Source organism: Talpa occidentalis, unplaced genomic scaffold (genome assembly GCF_014898055.3).
Source record: "Talpa occidentalis isolate TD23 unplaced genomic scaffold, MPIMG_talOcc4v2.1 talOcc4.10, whole genome shotgun sequence".
NCBI classification, from domain to species: Eukaryota; Metazoa; Chordata; class Mammalia; order Eulipotyphla; family Talpidae; genus Talpa; species Talpa occidentalis.
Genome location: NW_023600993.1, coordinates 78,327,448 through 78,349,355, shown reverse-complemented (window position 1 = coordinate 78,349,355; position 21,908 = coordinate 78,327,448). Strand labels below are relative to the sequence as shown.

Sequence of the window (21,908 nt, the reverse complement as noted above, 5' to 3'; positions counted from 1 at the left end):
AGCAGAACCATTACCACGGCCGATGTGGACCACATATCTGCTGCAACCCTGTATACTGAGACCCAGGACAAAACTCAGACTTACTTGTGGAGCACGTGGGGCCAGTCCAGCCTGGAGAACACTCACACTCAAACCCCAGGGAGGTCTCCTTGCAGCTGCCTCGGTTGTGGCAGGGATCAGAGAGGCATGCGTGCTCTGCTGCAAAACACCAGGCAGGATACCAGTCAGCAAGGTCCACCTGCTTTGTGCTACCTACACCCTCTCCCCACAGCCCCGTCCCTCCAAGCCTGCCCCATACCTGGGCCACCAGCTCCAACTTGTTTTACAAAATCAAAGCATGTGATACAGCCCTTCTGTGTATGGGGAAGAAAGGAAGTCATCTTTTTCGCTAAGCTGTCTCCAGCCAGATTCCAAGACACCCCAAAGCTGCTGCCATGGTATCAGATGTTGCCTCCCCTACACTAGTCAGCATCACCCACAAACCTGAGGGATCTGAAAGGCGTTCTAGAGACCCACAGAACTGCAGAAATATCAAATCTTAACTGTAGAGGATATTTTGAGTCCTAAAAGTAAATTTTTCTAAGCAGAAAACTTAAAGGCAACTTGTTTGCCTGGACCACTTACCAATTTCACAGTTCCCTCCTGAATAGCCCTCAGGGCAGGAACACTGATATTTGTCAGGACCTGTGTTGCTACAAGTTCCCCCATTGAGACAAGGCTGATGTGTTCCGCAGTAATTGAGATCTGCCAAAAAGACCCCAGAGAAGTTATTCAGAGAAACCCAAAAAGATTGCACCCCCACTGCATTTCTAGGCTCCCCCAAAAAACTATCTGACAAATGCTGACAGATCCAGAATGAAAGCTTTATAAAAATAAATAAGTAAATCCCAAATGACAACCACTCTGCTCCCTGCTCCCCAGACTCCTCCGCCCAGGTCCTTGCCCAGCCCCCGCACACCCCAGGCCCTACCTTTGTCACAGAGCTGGCCACCCCAGTTGGTCTCACAGAGGCACTGCCAGGGCTCATTACAGGTGCCGTGGACACAGCCCGGGTGCGGGATGCACTTGTCACAGTACAGACCCTGCCAGCCGTACTGGCACCTGGGGACAGACAGCACAACTTCTTTTAGTGTCTAGAACATTCTATCTGTGCCATTAAAATGGAAGAAAGAACAGCCTAGGCCTATTCTGATTTTTGGTGACAGGATGGTAGGCTTCCCAGGTTTGTCTGGGGGTTCCCTCTAAACAAACATTTTCATAATCAGGCTTGGTCCCCTCCCAAATGACTCTCAACAAAAGGAGGGCTGTTTGGGAAGAGGCCAGCACAGAGCTCTCAGACTCCCAGAACTCTTCTCAGGCTCACACCAAAGAGCTGAGGGTGGGGACATGGAATAAATCGACCCTAGGGCCTCGGAAGGCAGACTATACAGGAACAGAAAGGACACTTGGTGACAATAGCCATGTGAAAGTCTCAAATGCGGCACTTTTGGCAATTTTTACAACAGCAGCTCGGCCCAACTCTTTGTCTACACGGCAAGTCACGACCCCAGCACACAAAGATGCAACCAGACACCAAGTGCAGCAGGAAACGGCCTCATGACGAGGCTTTATGAAATCAGCCAGGAGGGACTTGGAGGGTGGGGGAGGGAGGAGGGACCATCCTCTTTTTGGCAAAGACAAGGGCAAGAGCTCTAAACCCACTTCTGCAGGGAGGGAGAGGGGTGCAACAGCACTTGGAACCAATTCCACACGTAATTTATGACCCAGGACTCTGGCTGTTTATGCTAATTTATTTTATAGTTATTTCTCACTTTGCAAAAAAAAAAAGGTCAACTCAGTTTATCTAGTACTAGGGAAGGGAGTCAAGTTTCCTTCATAAGCGCCTCATTAATCTAGACTCTTTAGAAGCCAAATGGTGCCTTTGATCCCCAAACAAAAACACAAACATAAACCTTCACCTGGGTAGGAGAAAGGGCAGGGTCTCAAGCACTCTCCCCTCAAGTTTCAAGCCCTCTGAAACTTTAACTGCCTTCTCGAAAATCAAGTTATAACAAACAGAGGGGGCGGCTGGGGTAAGGCATGATGGTGGGGTGAGGAACAGAAGCAGGCAAGGACCTAGAAAAAGACATGGTCAGGACCAAAGCCCTATCACCGAGCTATAATTCTGGAAAAGAGGCACCCCCCAAGGAGGAAAGGCTTTTGGTTTCCAGAGAGCTGGAGGCAGACTAGCCTGTCATGGGAAAATTACAGGGATCTAGCTAATCACCCACAACTGACAATCCACCTAACCCCTGAGAATATTGACTAACCATTCCTAACTTCTAAAAACAAGGCATCCACACCCAAACGCAAGGAACCACCAGAAGGTGTGCTGTGAAATTAATCAGGACTCGGTACGCGTAAGCTGGAACATCAGTCTAAATGACAAATGACTACTTAATGGTGTAAAATAGGAATAAAATTATCTTCCAGAATTTTTCTAAAAAGTGGACAATCAAGTTAGTGGGCAGCTGGGAGGGAGAATCCATTCTGTAAAGACCGATATTCTCAGCTTGAAGAAGGGAACCGACTTGGCAACAGCAATATTCTTACTGTCTCTTCTTACTCCCTTCCAAATTAAGGATCCCTATACCTCTTCAATTTACCTAATAAAAGCAAGAAGAGGCAGCTGAGGACCCAACCTCACCTCTTAATTAATGAGAGCTGAATCCCCAGGCATAAAAAAGGAACCACAAGAGGCCACAGATGACTTCAAAAGAAAACAAATAAAAATACTGACCCTAAAAGAGGCATCCACAAAGTTATCCCAGTTTAATAATATATGATTAAGGTTCTCATGAGAAATTGAAGAGACTTTCCTCATATGATGATTCATAATTAAGTTTGATATTATTGGCAGGCTTGCAATAAAGCAAGCATGTGCACCCAGGAAAAGGAATCTAAGTCTATTTGAGAACAAAAAAACCAGGAAAGTTTTCTCATGTGGAAAGGAAAAAAAAAAAAAAAAACCACCTCTGTAATCCATAATCCAAAGGACAACTTGCAGGTAACTTGCCATTCAACCATTTCTGGAGCAGGACACAACCTGAACTTCCTTCGCTGGAAGGTTCTGTTTTGATTTTTCAAGACGGGCAGGAGATGGGTTGGGAGACTATGCAAATGACGTGTGGGAAAGTCGTACCTTAAGTAAATAAGGGCACCAGTGCGTGTCTGGGCAGGGAGTGGGAGGTGAGACTTCGAAAGAGAAAGGGCTAAATTCTGGAAACAAAGCCTGTTGTTCTGGCTGGGACAGCCCTCCCCTGCGCAGCAATGTGTTTATTCTGATGACAGTAGCAGAAATCGAGGTTGGCCTCTGCTGATACTCATCAGAGTTCGGAGCAGGCCCAAAGTAGCTAATAGCACTGCAGATCTGACTGTGTCCAGAACACCCTTAATTAGGAAGAGTTAAGGTAGGGTGGATTCCTGGCTCAAACTTGACAGCAATGCTGGTGAATAGTACAGTCAGTTGACACCAGTGCCAGCCAGGAAGTGAAGCCCCTCAGTCTTCCAGGAGATAAACTCCTCCGGAAATGTAGTAGGGGACAGTTTCAGGACAAGCTCTTTTTATTTTAATTCCAACTGCCTTGATTCCCACTGAAGCATCAAGCCTCAGTGTTCAGGGCTCCTTGTGGCAGGGTAAAAGGAACAGATGGGGCAATGGGTTCAGAAAGGTAAAAGCCACAGATAATCCTCCATACAGCAGCAATTTTCAAAATTTACCAAACAGCAGCATCACGTGGGAGGTTTGTCAAAATATGATTCTTGGGCCAGGCCCTGGAATCTGCATTTTGACAGTTCCCGGTCCATCTGGGGAATTACACTTTCAGTGGTGAAATTTGTGGACAGTGATTCTGCAAGCGCAGTCCCCTCAGCAACTGCTGCATCGCTTGAGAGTTTGTTAGAAAGGCAGGCACGTTCACCTGGCCTGGCCCTCGCCTCTGGAGTCAGTTTGCACTGTACACCGAGCCCAGGTACTGAGTTCATTTCAGATGCACTGGTTTTAGACGATGTTTCATTGGCTTCCCTTGGCTCAAACCAAAGGAACTTTTGGGGCAACAGTGACAAGCCCAAAGGGCCCATTCAGTGTCACGTTAAACCCGTTAATCCTTAAAATGTGGGAGGAGGTCGAGTAAAGGGTGAGACTGTGTCAAAATACCTCACACACCAACAATATTTCCTGAAACAAGCCCTTCTCAAATTGGCATGATGTACATTGCAGGAAGTTCCAAAAACTGTAATGGTGAAGCTGTCGGGGTAGGTTCCCGTTTGGCTTATGCATTGTCCCGGACCATAAAAGAACAGACTTCAAAGGCCAGCAGCAAAGTCTACATTCATCAGGCACCACTGACAAGATTCCAGCACAGCCATTAACCTCTCAGCACCGGCCTGGCTCCCGCCAGCAAAGGGGCCAGGAGATTGTACTAATCCCATTCTAAAGAATGCTCCACTTTCGCCTATTGATGGGAACCCTGGGGGAGGGTTGGGAGCCGGAAAACCGGGCAGGGGAGGGAGAGACTAAAAGAAACCAACCCACCTCCCTCCATTGAGTCCATTAGCACTTTAAGAGGAAGATTATAAAAAGTGTTATCAATTTACAGAACAGTTAATACATGAAGTCACTGACAATGCCCATAGCTGTGTTTGTTTTTTTTTTTCCAAAAGAGAAGTGTGTGCATTCCACTGGACAGCTGGTATAATTTAATAAGCTTCGGATGTGCCTATTTGAGGTTTTTTTTTTTTTAAGCTTTCTTGTCCACCAAAGGAAAAGTGGAGTAGGCACAGTCACGTCAGCCCCCTTCTTGTATTAAAGTGATAATTACCAAAATTTAAAAAATAAGTGATTTACTCATTTACCTGCAGTCACCTGGGAGCTTGCAAGACCCGTGCTTGGGACTACAGCCCTGTCGGCAAATAGCTGTAAGAAACAGAAGGATACATCAGCACTCTGCCAGTTTCTTGCATTGGCCCATCATGAGAATGGCCTAGCACATTAAGCCTACAAAATCCATGATTTTAAGAGCTCTCATATCCAGTCCATTGTTAGAAGAGGAAGATGGGAGTTGCCCAAATAACAAATCCAGCTTTAAAATCAAGGTCATGCGAGCAGAGCCTCAAAACATGATACTGTTTGGGGACAAAATGCAGGCAAGTCAGAGGGGGAAGGGCCTCTTCACCCAGTCTTTCTAAACAATAGCCAGCCTGACCTCTGTCAATTCCCACCCTCCCCAAAAGGAAGAAAGAGGTGTAATCCTTCCCCATCTCACCCACTCTGTCAGATCAGGGCACATTCAGATGAGCCCCAGCCTCCTTAACTCACCCCGCTTCCCCCCACCATGCCTGATGTCTCAGAAATACCATGGGACTAACAAAGCCAACCGGGCTGGTTTCATTTGGCAGGTTAATCCTGCAGCCAGATCTGGTTGTACTTTTCCAAAGCAGCCTTGCAATAGTTCTGCTTCCTTTGCTAAAATTTTAAAGGCATGAAAATACCAAACATTATATTAAAAGTTCAAGTAATTGTGGCTAATTTTTAAGACACAGCTTAAAGTGTCTATCAGTTGTTTCATTCGAATCCCAGAAATGCCATCCTTTCAAACCCTTGTCTCTAGTTAAGAAACAGAATTGCCCAGGAGACCTGTAAAATTCTTTCCCTTTGCCCCACTCCACAGAGCTCAGAAATTTATTCTCTGAATTTATCTTGAAAGGATTAACCTAATAATGCAAAATAAGCAGAGTATATTAAAGTTTGTGAAGGCCTATTATATGGTAGAATGATCCATTAAGTTGCTATGAATTGCTGAATTCCAGAAGAATATGGAGAATAGATCACACATCTAAAAGCATCTATTTTGGAGTATGAAACCCCAGAATCTCCACTCACCCTCAAAGCCATGGCCCCCAAACTGCCCTGAGCTCAGGGGCTCCCATTTCTTACAGAAGCATTCTGCTCAGACTTTAGGTCAGGTTCCTGAGAAGGAGACTCTAAGAAGGGGATTTAGGTGTAAGAGAAAGGGGTTGAGGGCAGCAGATGGGCAAGGGGAAGGAGCTGAGCAAGGTCTTGGTCTCAGCATTCAGAATCTGGCTTCAATTTGATCATAGCAAAGGTTCTGGAGTTGGAACTGTAGCTCAGAGTAAAGGCAAAGGGGGCTGGCCTTTGTACCCCTGTGTTAGTCACTTAAAGACGGTAAGAGACGGGGTATGAGGTGGTGCCTATTCGGCCAGGACAATGGTACAGGAGTGGCTGTGAGCTTTTAGCATCCAAAACTCAGCAGCTGGGGTATGGGGACACCAACAGTAGTCTCTACACTCATCAACTTCATGCTTCAGATCTACAGAACAACCAATACCTCACCCCACCTGAGAGAGCAAAAGGCCACCTAAACACAGGTGGATTGAGAATTTGACACCCAAAATAACTGCCACTAGGAGGTGGGTAACCCACCGGCATATGCTCACACACCTTTATTACAGTCTGGGTCCGTCCAGCCTTCCATGCAAGTTTTGTTGCCATTCTGGTCACAGGCATAGTGTCCAAAGAAGTCATCTCTGGGTCGGCAGAACTTATTGCAGCCAAATCCATAGTAATAGTCATCGCAGGTCACACGGATCTGATACTCAAAGTGGGCAACCCCAGTGTTCTGCTTCAGTGTCTGCCACTGCCGGCTGGGATTAATCATGCCGGAATGAGAAGCTTTTTCAATAATGCTGTCAGGTTCTAGAGGCAAAAACAAAACAAAACCCTACATTAACATTCACATCCACAAACCATTTTGACTCTTTAATAACAACAGATGCACAGGGCACAAAATACAAACAGTAAAAATGGGCAGAAAATGAAAACCTTGTCCACCTGCCATGAAGGAATCACCAGTTCCATGTATTTACCCTTTTTAATGGCTGTATAGTATTTTATTGGCTAGAAATACAATGTGATAATTTACCTAGTTCCCTACATGTGCATTTAAGTTTTTATCAACTTTCACTATTAAGCAAAGTCACAACAGACATTCTTGAACATACCTGCCCGTGTGTCTGGTTCTGGCAATAAGAAATCTTAGAAGTGGAAGTGCTGAGTCAAAGAGAAAGCACACAACCCACTCATTTCTGTCCAGACTACCCCACACCATTACCAATGGAGCCTATCAATTTGCCCTCCCACTAGCACAGGAAACTATTTCCCAACAGCAGTGCCAACATTGTATGTTATTAAACTTTCTGATCTTTGTCTGATTAAGGTAAAGTATCTCTTGTTTTTAATTAGCATTTAATTAAGTGATGGTAAGTACCCTTTCACACGTTTATAAAACCATTGTATCTGTTCCTGGCAACTGTAATCTGTTCTCCCCTTTGCCATTTTTTTCTACCACATCACTGGTCATACTGATTTGTAAAAGCTCTTTACATATTATAGAAGGTAGCTGCTTTTGGGATGATGCTTTTAAAGAAATGTCACTACTTGAAATAAAGGTTAATAATCTATCTCTTGTGGTTTTAGAATTTTGTGTCTTACTTTAGGAAAGCTCTACTTCCAAATGTTCATGAGAAGCCAAGAGTGAAGATATGTTTTTGATCCCCTTTGAGCTGGCACTTAAATAGTAATGCTGCCAACTTGAGGCATTTCACCTTTGCCCGGAAGGTGGGCGGGAAATTCATCCCAGTTTAGAGACAGATAGATTGAAGGGTTTTTTCCTGAAGACAATAAACATGTCCAGAGCTCAAGCGGCTCTCAGAAGGAATAAGAAGTGGTCCCTGCCCTGAGATCACTTATAATCTAGTCTAAGAGAAATGACAAGTACAAAAATAGCTCCAAACATCAGGTGCCAGAAGTTCAGGGAAGGGATCTGAAAAGGAAGCAAGGCACTAAGTCAGCACCCAGCTTGTTTTGTGTTTGTTTTCTTAAACCTGCCAGCACCAACCCTTCACCACCTTGTCAAATTCAAGGCCACCTTGGAGAGAATGTGTTAGGACCAACTTGCCATGTCTTTGTGATTCTTACCCACCCACACTCCTGTTTTTCTAGGCCCACGGCCCGTGTTCCTTTACAAGGTTTTGCAAACTCTCTTGGTGACCAGGAGGGGAGGACTCCAGGGTGGCTTCATCCACACTCCTCTTCCAACATCACCCCAGCAATTCACCCTCTGGGTTTAACTGTCATGTGGGCAAGACAAGCCTTGCACAAGCCCACATACCTACAGACTTGCACCCCAACAAGCACAGAACCACTTGCAGATAATACGTTAACTTCAGTTTTGCAAATAAACACAGGCCAAAGAATGACAAAAATGCCCCTCCATTAACTGTGTTTGCTCTGTTGGTTCATTAAAGACCGTAGTGGGTTATTACCATGTGATTATGAGATCTTAATAAAGGAATGATTTAGACATGCTAGCCGGGGCTCAAAGGCTTCCAACTTCTCTCATGAAGGTGTCAACAACAAACAATTCCAACAAGGTCCAGGGCAATCCTAAAGGTGCATATGGACATGTAATTTTCAGAAACTCAGTACACTTTCTACTTATTTCCAGGAAACTCTGTGAAGACAATCATTTCAGAATGCTCGATGGGGCTAACATATCCGGACAACTAATTTCACACCTGCTTGGCAGATTTTTCCTAAGAGGCAAGAGTCAGAAAGCCAAGTGTGTCTGTGATGTGCTCTCTGGCATTTGGGTTACAGAGCAAATCTCCTGCCTACTTCTCCTAAGCTGCTGCTGCCTGAATCTCACTGCCTATTGAACTGAAGTGTTATAAATGGATCTGGGGTAGTTCACTTGGAGGTCCAGCTCGGTGAGTGGAAAGGATGTCACAGGCCTTCCAGTAAGCTTCTACTGCATGAAAATGGAGCACCAAGCACCCACAACAGCCCTATGAGAGGCAAGTCTGAGCATAACCCAAGACCATGCCAACCCACAATCTAGACAAGAGCCTTAGCCAAGAAAGCTAAACTAGAAGGAAAACTTGGTCTTAAGTATGCCTGTTTGTGTTCACTCAGCTCCAGGGGAGAAAGAAAACCGTGGACCCTAACACGCTGTAGTCCTGAGCTGTAAGAGAAGTGACTTTGGGGTAATGAAAACAGGAGAGCTGCCTTAACACCATTTTCTAATGTATGAACAGCATCACAACTTCATTTGAACCAGGCTCTGCTCCTGCGGGTCCACCACGGAGCTAGCATGAAAAGGAATTCTGTCCTAAAACTCAGGACCCTGCCTCTAAGCTGAAGCCAGGAGTTGGCTCCAAAGAACAGCCAACTCCGTTTGGGTTGCTACTTCCTTGGCTTCTGCCCTCACGGAGTACAGCCCCTTGGGAGGGACGGAGGGTGGAGAGGAAAACATCCCAGGCTGAGTGATCAGCATTTCCAAAGGCCCCAAGGCAGGAGAGAAAGGTGCCTCTGAGAACAAAAAAGTGACAGGTGGGGTATGACTAGAATACAAACGAGATGGACAACAGGGTACCCAAGAAGGAGCTGACAAGGAGACAAGGCTAGATTACATAAGACCTTTTTTGGAGGGGAGGGAGATCAAAAGTCTGTGCAGAGAACAGGAAGGTACGGAATGGCCTTTAGAAAGGGGACAATCAAACCTTGTGCTCTGAAAAGACCAAATGTCAGGACAGATGAAACACTAGAGGTGGACCAGAGTACACATGGGAGAACCCAGTGTGGCTGCGAGTGTAAATTCAGGCATGCGCAGATGGAGACTTGGCCCAGGTAGTAGGAAGATGGTGGAAGGTGATGGATTCTAATGAAACTTTGGAGGTTTGAGAAGTGGAGATACTCCTAGGGTGACTACCAGATTTGTTTTATGGTTCTGAGTGTTCTAGAATATGGGTCCTAGGCAGGAGACTACTTTTGCAGAAGGAAATGCCAAATTTGATTTTGAATGTGTTGAATTCAAGATACCCAGGAAGCATTGCAAAAGAGGGGCTGAAGAAGCAAGTGGAGGTACCACTCCCAGCCAAGCCCCACCCCTCCTCACCGGGGTTCACACAGTGAGCTTCAGTAACCTCAAAGGGGGATGCTGTGACTTTGTGGTAAGACCTCTTCATAACATAGGTCTGAAAAGCCCTTTATTTCTGCCCCAGCCATTTTTGTGTCTTGGCAGTGATTCTGCCACACCCCTCAGAACCCCAAAACAGAGTTACTCCCAAATGCAAACAACTGTGAGCAGCTCTGGATAGGCAGGAGGTTCAGTTACCTGACCTCTGGGGTGACAGGAGGCCCAGAACAGGCCCTGCAGATGCTACAGGTCACTTTCACACCCCTATCAAATATCCTGACCCAACAAGCATCCTGACCCAGCTCTGATCATGGGCCAGGGTCAACCTCAAGGATGCTCACTCACTGGACAGATTGTCTGAAGCTCTAAAAAGGAGTGGAAGCAGAAAACCATGCCCACACCTGAATATCTGATGAGCCCATTTTTCCCCTTCCACCCCCATCTCCCCAATGCTTAGTTACCACTGTAAGCAGGTCACAGTGACATAACGCTCGCACAATCCCCAAGGTTTGTGGCAAGGGAGAGAGGGTAGAACAAACAGGTATCTGTAACCCTGACTGGCATCAAACACAGTCAGGGCTAGACACACACACACACACACACACACACACACATATATAGAGGGAGAGAGAAGAGAGAGAGAGAGTGAGCACGAGCAAGGAAAGACCCAAATGCCCTGGAGTCTCTGGCACAGCAGAGTTCAGCAGAGATTGTGTGGCCATCTGGGGGTGCGGGCAACAAGCCAGCCACAGCCAACAAGCAACCCCCAAGCACCTACCAGCCTCACCATGGCTACTCCGGGCATTCAACACTCTCAATTCAGTGGAAAAAAGCAAGGTGAGAAAGGAGGGGGTTGCTACTTGTAAAAACACAAAGAGTGAGAGAGGCAGAGAAACTAAAGGGGTGAGACACTCAGAATGAAGGACAGAGATAAAAATTTGGCTCAACACTTCCCCTGAGCAGACCAAGAGATTTCAGCATGCATCAAGTTGTCTGATGACAACAACCCAGATCCTGCTGGTAAAAAGCAACCTAGCAGTTTCATCCAGAAAGGAAAAACATTTTTAAGTTACAACGAAAGAGCCAGACTGCCGTACTTCCACATAACCCACCTCAGCAGCAGATCTGAAAAGCAACCTGTATTCAAAACAGTGTCATCTTTCAGAAGGCAAGTGAGGCTCTGGAGTTCCACTTCAATGGAAGGTTTGTCAAGCAGTGTGGGAAACCCAGGACAGCTGGGAGCTCACCTGCCTGCTGCTCACAAGTGAAATTCAAGGTCGACCTTGCAAAGAGCCCAGTGCCACCTTTTTGGGCTTTATCTTTCTGATGAGAGATTAAATACTCACTTAAAATTTAAATGGACTTTTAAAAAGTCACTACTTTGATCCTTTAGTGGACTACAAGGTTTTAAAGTTGTAAAACCATTAAGATCTCTATCCCAAAGATAAAGATCTAGGCCCTATATTCAAGGACTGAGTTAACTGGGACTCTGTCCTGGACACTTAATAGTCTGAGTTAAAATTCTAGGGGAAGTTACTGGGAAAGGTTCCACTGAGAGTTAGCCTGGAAAGGGGTAAGGGGGAGGTGCTGGGGCACACAGCAGAGGGTGGTAGAAGCACCTAGGAGACAGATCCACCTCTGAATAGGTATGGTATGCCAAGTACTGTGCTTTTGGAGACACACATTTAGAGAGAAATCCACTGCTGGGATACTTACGGACTGTATCATTACTGGAATCCCACGCCTCCACAAGCAAAGTGTAGGACCTCTGCAACAGATAAACAGCAGCTTAGTATTCAGAACGAGAGGCCCGCTCTCCAATGTCATACTTTCTTGGCTTCCCCCCATCCACACCCCCGTGAAACCATAAAGTCAAGATGAAAAGTGTATTTGCTGTCAAATGAAGGTCTTAGGTATCTGAATCCAGGCCAAGTGCCTTCTCCCCCTGCCCCCACCCCTGCCCGAGTTGACTCCTTCTGCTTGGAGGGATCCATTGTGGTCATCAAAGTTGCGATGGCAAAAGTCATGTCCCTATATGTGAACACTCAGCATATAGTTTTTCAAAACTTTCCAGACCCGAAGTCCAGTGCATGAGAAACACAAAGAATTTATTCTAAGTTGACCTAAGCAGGTATCTGTATGTGTGGGGGGGTGAGGGGGGATGGGGGGTGGAGGGGGTCTCTCTTCTAGAGAGGAGAGCCGGGTATTGCTAAGGTTACACTTTGGGCCCTGGTGGAGCTGTCTCCAGGGAGGCCCCCTTTTCCTTTTCAGTACCCCTTTGAAAGCCCTGTCTGTGTGAGACCATCTCTGCTCCCACAAGTATCAGGTGACTCTAGGAAGCAGGAGGGGGTAGGTGCAAAGGGACTCCTAAGACAAAGGCAGCAACCTAACTTGGGGGTGCCTGGGGGGAAGACTCCAGGGATGAAAATACAAAAGGGAGAAATTACGACCCCCACAGGTTGTATTTATTGATGAACTTATCTGTCAATAAGATCTAACATTCCAGGAATAATCAGAGTCCACTAACTAAACAAATTCCCTGGACACTGGCCAGATGCCAGCTATTATACTGAAGGCACCTTTTATCTTCCAGACTTATCTCAGAATTCCACCTCCCCCCATAAAATCCAAGCCATTAGCAAATTCCCGCTTTTACTCAAATCTTCATTTGTAATTTAGAATGAGCTCAGTCTCCCCAAACACCGGGATTTTAGTAATTCTTCTGCAGTCTTTGCACTGGGGAAATACATGGGGGGTGGGGGGCTAGAGGGAAGAGGCACATGAACCCTTTTATGTAGTCCCGTGTTGCCACTGTCAAATGTAACACATGGAAAATAGTGGCACCTATTGCTTCAATAATGCCGTATTGCCAAAAACATGCTGTCTGTCACCAAGAGAGAAGGCACCTACAAGGTGGAGGCAAAACTGAACTTTTTTTAAAACCCCATTCATAACTCCACGCAAGCTCACTGCCCCTCACAGCGACACAGCAGGTCATCTCTGAATATAAAAATATCTTGTGATAGATCCTGCCTTGGAATTCAGCCGAAATATGCTTCATACTCAAAGCAGAGTAGGATTCCATTTCGTTCACTGATAACTGTGGGAAAATACTCAGAAAAGCAAGCAAAAGCAGGCAAGCCGGGGCACGTACCCAGCCCTCTCCAGGTAGTAGCCAACAGGTCCACATTCATTGTTGTCATAGTTAATATTTTATTAGTGAAAGTTATACCTTATTTACAGCCTGAGTTTCCTATGTCTTCCTACAAATTACAGGACTCTTCCCTGGGAGCAGCAAGAAATTATATTTCTCTCCTGATTGGAGGCAAGAGTCAAGTCAGAATGAGGCCAGATGTGGGGCTGATTCTGTATAATTAAGCCCTTCATTTGCTGGTTACGTTGAGACCCACGTTCTTTAACATATTGGTGTAATTAATCCTCTGATTAAATGCATCGATACCCCCAGTTTTGACAGTCTTGCACAAGCTCTAAACACATAATACCCACAAACCCCACAGAAAGGGAAGATGTCCCGGGACTGAGCTGGCATGGCAGTATTAACACCACTTAATGTTTCAGGAAGAAGGCATCCTTTGGTCTTGCGCAAAAACTTGGAAGACCAAGCCGTCTACCAGGCTCATCTGCACTAAGAACTGGGAAGGCCTCAGCAGGTTGCTAACCAACATTGCCCCACCTTGAGAGACGAGGCTGGCACCCAGAGCTCAGGATCTTGGATGTGGATTTCCACCAATGTCCTCTCAGAGGTACAGAGAGAGGCTAAGGGCAGGGGGCTACACTGTAAGCAGCAAAGCCTGGCCCAATAAAAATCAAAAGCCCTGGACCTCCTCTCTCCCTTACTTCAGAGATGGGATTATAGCTCCGGGACTCACCTCCTGAGGCAGCAGGATTCCTCCACCCAGCCTTCAGAGAAAAGGATTCCCTCCAAGGCTCCTATTAGGAGGCACTCTTACTCCCACTCCATCCCCACAATATAGATCAACAATCAAGATAATTTGGCAATGATTATTAGTTGCTAGGGAACTTTAAATTTTTCCCAGGCCCACGCTTGACCTCTGTATATCCCAGAATCTACATCTAGACTCCAAGATCCAGACCATGCATACCTTATGCCATCAAAGTGGGGTACCAGGCTCAAAATCATCAATCTGCTGTGACCATATCACACCCAATTAATCACTGCAGATTCTGACACTCCCCTCACCCTGAGGGCTTGGAAAGGGGTATGAGACAAGATGAGGGGGCAAGTGTTTCAATTTAACATTCATTCAAAATGAGAACCCCCCCCATACACACACACAAATCCAGAAATTGCAAATGCCTGCATTTTTTTTTTTTATTATTTCAAACTATAAAAACAAGACTGACAAGAGTCACCTGGCTTTACCTTTTTTTTCTGAAATTTTTCCAGAACCACAGCCCAGGGGCAAAGCAGGAAGGATGAGTAGCTAATAGATCTGGAGTCTGGGTTTGCAGTGAATCACTTCTGGACCTTCCCACCAGGGAAATCTGACAACACAGGGGTTGGTTCTGTTCTGCTGGAGCTAAGAGGAGCTGCTGGTGTTCACAAAGATCCTTGGGAGGCATTCTGTGAAATTTCATCTAGAAGGAGGTCCTGACATCTAGACCCCAAGGCATCCCAGGACCCTCAAGCACCTCCTCCTGCCTATGGCACTTGGGCTGCAGGAGGACTGTGTTCTGTACCCACCCCACTCCATGGTGGTTACCTTGGCACCGGGCACAGTGGTAAGCACTTAATTGCCACATTAAGAAGGGGGATGTAAGAAACAAAGGTAATTGTGTTGGCAACTGGGAGCTTCCTTTTCCTGGCAACAGTGGCAGCCAAACCAAGTCCTGAGAAGCGGCTGCCTCCATTCGTGCCAGGCTGACGGACACAAACAAACCGCCATCCAAACGGCACGCGAGCGGCGTCCAAAACCCCAGGCCGCTGCTGCAGGCCAGGCGAGGAGCGCACACCCTGGGAATGCCCCATGTGCCCACGAGGCCATTGTATGGAGCCAGTCAGCCCAGGGTTTGTCTGAGGCCCTGTACTCTGCTGACTCAACTGTTGCTTCCTGTTGCTGGCCCGGTATTAGCATTATTTTTGGAGAGGACTCATTATTCTCTGTAATCCTCATTTCAGTCAATTCGGCCACACTATTGTCCTGCCTGTGTCTGGGTGGCCAGAATATAAAATATTCCAGTCACAAAACATATTAAACCAACAAAAAAAAAGGCTTCAGAAGTTTCATGTGCGGGCACTTGCACAGAGTATTCACTTATGGTAGAGATCTGGCAAGGTAAGGCCTGAGAAACGGGACAACTACCCCAAAGCATCCAAGCTAGGAAGACTTCAGTCATAGAAAGCAATTTAGTCAGCAGGGCTTGACATTTCAATAGAGTCCGATCTGGTTACAAAGGGTGATTTTCTCATGAAAGCCCACCTCAAAGACTCACCAAGTGGGCCCCAAAGCTCATATCCAGATTTGAGACTCAATGAGATGCCCCCACCCCTTTCCCATCATTACCCTTACCTGTTTGAAAAGCATCCCACTGATAATTAAATGCACCAGTTACAAAAGGGTGGCAAGGTTAATAGATAGAATACCGAGAAGCTAGCCAAGCACAACGGTCCAGTTCACACAGAGCAAGCCTGAACAAGAAGCCTTTCTACTTATTTACCAAAAGAGCATAAAAACTAGGCCTAGCTGGTGGAGGGCTCTGAATGTTTGACTATTTACATACCACTTTTAACCACTGGGAGCCACACTGTGGCATTCCTTCCATGAGCATGCACTGCACTAGTGACAAATATCACCGGTACCAGAAAAACAAGGACCATGGGGCAGGGCTGTCCACACAGTGGTCAGAAGCCAGCAAGGAACTCACCACACAGTCCCAAGGAAAAGGTGGACCACTTCTGAGCCAGACCCTCTCCCACCTCTACTACCATTCTAGAAAAGATAAGAATCATCACTTCCCAAGCATCCTAAAACTGTTATACTTGGTGGGGGGTGCGGGGAGATGTAGGACAAGGTCTCTAGAAGTTTATCAAGGTGGAATTCTCAAGAATATCTGACATTACGGATTTATCATGCTAACTGCATCACATCCAGGGATTATGCATTCTTACATTGTAATCTTGAAAGCCTGACAATGGAACCAAGTTCTGGGCCTTCTACAATGGGTCAATGGCTACTGTGAATCCAGCCAAGACCTCTGTTTGCATTTCTGTTTTCAGATCAGGAACATGAGGACTCCTGCTGCTTGGCTTCCTCTTTTCATGAATAACATTTTTCCTCCACACTAAATTTTCCATATACTTTCCACCCAAAAGGTCCCTTACTGTTTCTTGCTGTAAAGATTTTAAGAAGGATTCAAATCCATGGTTTTCCAGGAAACTAAGTGCCTCTAAGGGAGGCTGCTGCCTCTGCCTCTTACCCATCCAATTCCTCCAACAGCCTCCATGCCAAAAGCTTCCCATTCTCTAAATGTTTGAAGTCTCTGTAGAATTATGGGTGTGGAGTTGGTGGGTTGCAAACTCATGTAAGTACTGGAAGTTTGATAAGTTGCTAAGAAACAAGACAACAAGAAGGAAGACAACACGAAGGTGACACCTGGAATATTAGAAATCAAGTACCCTGAATAGGGATTTCATCTGGGGAGCAGCCGTTCTGCTGACAGAGCAATACAAGCCCAGCTCTACACTCCAAGTCCCGTTTCAAAGCAGATGTGTCACTTCATTGCTTTAGTTTGAGATAGTGTCTTAGGACAAAGGATATTTCTTCTACACACTGGAAGCCCCTTGCTCTGAGCACATATGCTTTTGCTATTTGTTTGAGTGCATGCTGATCACATGGCTTGCACGTAGTGGCTGCATAAGAGAATAAGCTCCAACGATAAGTCTATCCCTCTGCCTTCCACGTGTCCACACACCTGCAGAGGCTCAGAGACCAGGAAACAAGCAGGTGGAGGCAAGGACTTCTGATTCGCATTCTATGATAAGCCTATGAGCATCTAAACTCCTGGTCTTAAGTGTGAAAGGGCCAAAGTGATCACACCCCTGGTATGCAAAAATCACATTTCACTGGACTTGTCATAAAAAAGTAAATTGATCAGGAAACCTGTAAGTGTCAAAAGGATTTAGATAGGAGGCTGAGACACTAGATATCTCAAGTGTTTCCCCCTTTCCAGATCCAGATCAGCAATACATCACTATAGCTAACCAGGGCTCTAGCATTCTTAAAGCTTTTGGGGCCAGGTAGTGCTAATTCCAAATATATTTTTAATAAATAAGCACTACTAGAATTTAGCACTACATTTTGGAAGGTGCAAGTTAACCATTTTAGTAACTTACAAATAATGATTCCCAAATCATTTTCAATTGTGTCCAATTTCCTCTCACTATATATGTTCTTATCATGGGATTCCCCACTGGAGGATCGTATATCAGGCTAGTTGCTTCAAGCCAGTGTCTCTCAGAGTTGCATGGATATGGGGATTAGATGAACACTACTCCAACAAAGGGGCTGGGGTAGTAGAAACCAAGTAGGTGATAATCAGACATTAGTCAGCAGCAGGCCCACCTCTACAGAGCTTTTCATATGGACACTGGAATATGGATTATATTTCATATCTGACCCAATCATTTCCTCCTCTTCCTCTCCAGAACATGGAAAGTTGTTTGAATGGGGTCCTAATTCCAAACAAAAGACAGGAATTACAAGACCTTCTACACTGACCTTTTACCACGCCCCCCCAAACTATAGATCTACCATCAGCAAATTTTGGAGGGCCCTTGCAAAAACAAATGGTAACTGTGGCCAAGCCTTGGTGGTGTAAGTGGCTGAACTCCACAAACTGATTACATGTGTTTTTTTTTTTAAACCATATATCCCCCTTGTTACATCTTGAATTCTGAATCAATTTCAGTTATTACCTATTCAAGGAAATCAGTTTTAAATAGGCATGCTATTAACAGTTAATCGGCCAACTGAATGAAGTCGCACTCTCTACTTCAATACCTACTCAGCTACCTAAGTACTTTCACTTCAGTTTACACTCATCCTGGAACCATTCTTGAAAGTTTCAGACTGTGGGGTTTCTCTAACCACATTCGGGAAAATAAACTATAACAATACACCTAAACTACAATTTCTCTCAGGAAGTCAAGCTTATGTTTCACAGGAGGCCTTTTTGGGGTGGCAGGGTGGAGACGTGTTTATGAGTGATACACGCATTTGGCCCAACTTCAAAAGAACCACACTCAGTGTAGCCCCGGCCGTCTCCCCATTCTAGAAAAGCTGAGAGTATTTCATGGTCGGTGACCCGTGGGGCTTGAAACCACAGTAGAGCACCAGCAAATCAATCGTCTCCCTGCCCTCACTCGCTGCTGCTGCTTCCGCTGGGTCCCCATCCAAGACTCTCTGCCAAGTGTCAAAAGGGGACACACCTTCTAGGTCACTTTTCCCAAGTCAGCCCGGAGAGCAAGGCTCCTGGTTTTCAACCAAGCAATCTTCTGACCCTCCTCTCCAAAATGAACCTCAGCCAGGCCTGCAGCTTTTCCACATCACTAATCAGATTCCTTTTATGGTCTTGTGAAAAGCTAGGGGCTCTGGAGGGATTCTCCAGAGGGTGGAATCACCTGCAGGCCCCTTTCCTTAAACTCCAAACACCTGTTCAAGGACAGTCAGTGTGCACTGTCAACTTAGGCCCAGATTACAAAGTTCTCCCTAATAGGGGATTAACAAACAAGATAAACATTCTGAAAAACGAAATCCCACAACAGAAGCAGCTCTCCGTTTGCAGAAAACTCCATCTATCACAAGTTTTTATAAGCTCCCTTTAATGGCAGGTTTCTGATAACTGACTTATCTCACCCACAGCAGAAGGCACTGTTTATAATGCCAGTCCCCAAAAACGTGGGCGCCAAGGTTCACACACACACACACCCGGAGGTGGACACGCTCCACTCCCCTTCCAGTCTTGAATCACAGCCCCAGCCCACGGGTAGGAGGCAGCAGAGTGTACCCCATCAGAGCACGTGGCAGAGAATCCCTCCTCCCAACCCCCCAGGCACCTCGCTCCCCCTCTCGCTACCCACCCTCCCAACACAGACTGGGCCAAGTTCCAGTCTTGGCAAGGAGTCCTGCGTCCTGGACAGGAGCGGGGCAGAGGGCACCAACATTTTCCCCTTTCCTCCCGTTCTGCAATCGGCTCTCATCTTCCTCCTATCCATTTCGGGATGTTGCAAGGGCTTCCCCGCAGGGGTTCCGCAGTGGGGGGATGTTGGGGGGGGTTCAAGTACTCGCATCCTCACTGACTGCTCTAGCGGACTGTCCCTTCCAGGCCCTGGCACACCCCTAAAAGGCTAGCGGGGACCGTGGGCCAGCCGGACGAGGGCGCACCCCCGCCCTTCCCGGGAAGTTTGCAAACACAGCTGTTCCAGGGTCCGGGAACCGCTGGAAGTGAGGCCACAAGGGCCACAAGGCGCGGGGGCGAGGGCAGGAAGGGGCCGGCAGGGGGCGGAGGCTCCCGGGGCCTAACAACTCTGGCGAAGTCCCGGAGACCCCCCTCCAGCGGCCACCCTCGGGCCAGGCCCGAGCGCGCCCCCACACGCACCAAAATCTCTAGGGAGCAGCGGGAAACCGACTCCCCCACACCCTCCAGGAAGGACACACCCGCCTCCCCGCCTCTCACGGGAAAGGGGAGGGTGCCAATTTGGAACGCGTTCGAAGGCCAGAACTGCACCGAGTCCCCTTTCATTGCGCATCAGGTTTACTCGCTTAGGCTGAGAGATTTTTGATAATGACCTCCTGGCTCGGGTGGGCTACTCTAGGGCCTTCAAGGTGCAAGTTTCAATAATAGGCCTTCCTCGGAACTTTGCTCCACAGTGCCCTCGGAGGTCCCCCACTTTCGTGCGCATAGCAAAGAGCAGCAGAGATACACCCTGCTGGGGTCTAACCACTCCATTTCAGCTCCCTGCGCCCCTACCCCAAACACTTCCCGGGGGAGCGCCAAGTTGCGAGTCTTTAAACCCCGCTCGCAAGGGAGGTCTGGCCCGAGCGCCCGTCCGTGCCGGGCCCCCCTCGCCGGGTCCGTCACTCACCGGCCAGGCGAAACTGAAAGGCAGCACGATGCGGTTGCGTTCGTTGCCGCGACTGGCCTTGAGGTTGAAGGTGTTGCCCCCGATGACAGGAGTAGACCCCGAGCCGAAGCTGCAGGGCCCCCCGGCGGTGACGCGGGACTGGTACTCCTTGAGGCACACTTTGAAGTACGTGTCACACTCGTCGCGGGCGCACTTGCGGTCCCCGGGGTTTCGGGTGCCGCCGCAGCAGTTCCCGTTCTGCAGCTCCCCATTCACGTTCTGCATGGACAAGATCTCCAACTCGAACTGGCCGGAGGCCCCGCACACCTGCCAGGGAGGGTGGGAGGTCAGCACGCGAGAAACTTGTTTGCTTCGAGGGTGGACGTGGCGACGCCCGCCCGCCCGCCCCGACGAGCCCGCGGCGCCAAGTGAAAACAATTGCGCAAAACTGGGTGGAAGGACTCAAAAAACGTGATTCCCCGGCGTAAAACGCACGAGTGCGGGAGCAATCCGGCCACGGCCCCGGGGGTGGGGTGGGGTGGGGGCGCACAGGAGCGGGCGCACGTCCCCCGCTGCCCAGCCTGGAGAGTAAACTTAGGAGGCCCGGGGCTCCGCGAGCCCAGGTGCAGCCCTCCGGGGAGCGGGGCCCGCCGAGAAGCCCGGGCACCCGAGGGCTTCCGCGCCCGCGCGCTGCGCCCCAGCGCCGGCGTCCAGGGCGCCGCGAGGGAAAGGAGAGGGCGGACCGCGAGGGAGGCCCGGCGGGCTCCTACCTTGGCTCGCAGGGCGCAGAGCAGGGCGAGCAGGAGGCTCAGGGGGCGCCCGGGCCGGCCGCGCGTCCGTGGGGACCGCATCGCTGCGCCGCGCGCCGCGGGCACTCGGGACGCCGCCGCCGCTGGAGCTCGCGCTGGTGCTCGCGCTGGTGCCGCCGCCGGTGCTGCAGTCGCCGCTGCCCCTGCGGCCGCCGCGTCCCGGCTCTGATATACTCCGCCGATTGGAGCATGCACGACTGGAAAACAACACCACTTTTCAAAAGCCCTTTCAAGGGCGGCCCGTTCCAGAAGGCAAAGGGCCCGGCCTCCTTTTATTATTCTGATCGCTTCTTTGAGGCGCTCCCCCTCCTTTTCCACCTCCCGGCTTTCTCTCCTGCTCTCGCGCTCCCCTTCTTTTATTATTATGATTATGTGCAGCCTTTTATTTCCTTTCAGATCAGCTGCATAGAAAGGAGGGAGGGAGGGGAGAAAATAAAAAAAAAAAAGCCCCTAGCCCAGCTCGCGGGCCGGCCGCAGGTAACACAATGACGCGCGCCCGCTCGGCTCTCGGAGAGGGACTCGCAGAGCCCGTCTGGGCGCCGCCGCGCGAGCTGGCCACCTCTACCCAGCGCGCAGAGCGGGCGCATGCGCGCTCATTAATATTCATGAGGGGCGTGCCCTCGACGGACACGCCCCTTCCCCTCCTGGGCGATGGGGAGGGGGGAGTCCCGGCCGGCTGGAACTTGGAACGGGCTGGGGGGCTCTGGGGTCCGCCTGCCGTCTGTGGCGTCGGAGGGCCCCGCTTAGCCCCTCGCCCCTCAGAGCTCCGGGCCAGGCGGGATGGGCGGGAGCGTGCGCGAGGACTTTGGGAAGGTCCGTTGCTCAGAGACGCACCGGGCCATGTGCAAGCCCAGGGGTTAGGGGGGACCCCCTGAGCGCCGACCGCCCCCCTCGGGCGCTTCGGGCCTGGGGCCTGTGCCCACCCGTCGGGGCCCCAGGTGTGGGCGCCGCGGCGCTGCC

The 21,908-nt window shown here is 48.6% G+C and overlaps 1 protein-coding gene across 2 annotated transcripts in view; it reads right to left on the bottom strand.

Moving 5' to 3' along the window:
- The window catches only part of JAG1 (jagged canonical Notch ligand 1), a 35,158-nt gene extending 13,659 nt beyond the window's left edge, over positions 1–21,499 (bottom strand). Inside the window, exons 1-8 of one of the 2 annotated variants that reach the window (XM_037494660.2) lie at positions 20,910–21,499; positions 20,161–20,466; positions 11,751–11,802; positions 6,500–6,754; positions 4,894–4,954; positions 971–1,101; positions 625–744; positions 85–198 (exon numbers count right to left, since the gene is read on the bottom strand). In XM_037494660.2, coding sequence (XP_037350557.1) covers positions 85–198; positions 625–744; positions 971–1,101; positions 4,894–4,954; positions 6,500–6,754; positions 11,751–11,802; positions 20,161–20,466; positions 20,910–20,990 — 1,120 coding nt within the window. In that variant the 5' untranslated portion in view covers positions 20,991–21,499. Of the gene's footprint in view, positions 1–84; positions 199–624; positions 745–970; positions 1,102–4,893; positions 4,955–6,499; positions 6,755–11,750; positions 11,803–20,160; positions 20,467–20,909 lie in introns of those variants that run through there. The other variant, XM_054696323.1, reaches the window with a different exon arrangement.
- Positions 21,500–21,908: the final 409 nt, after the last annotated feature.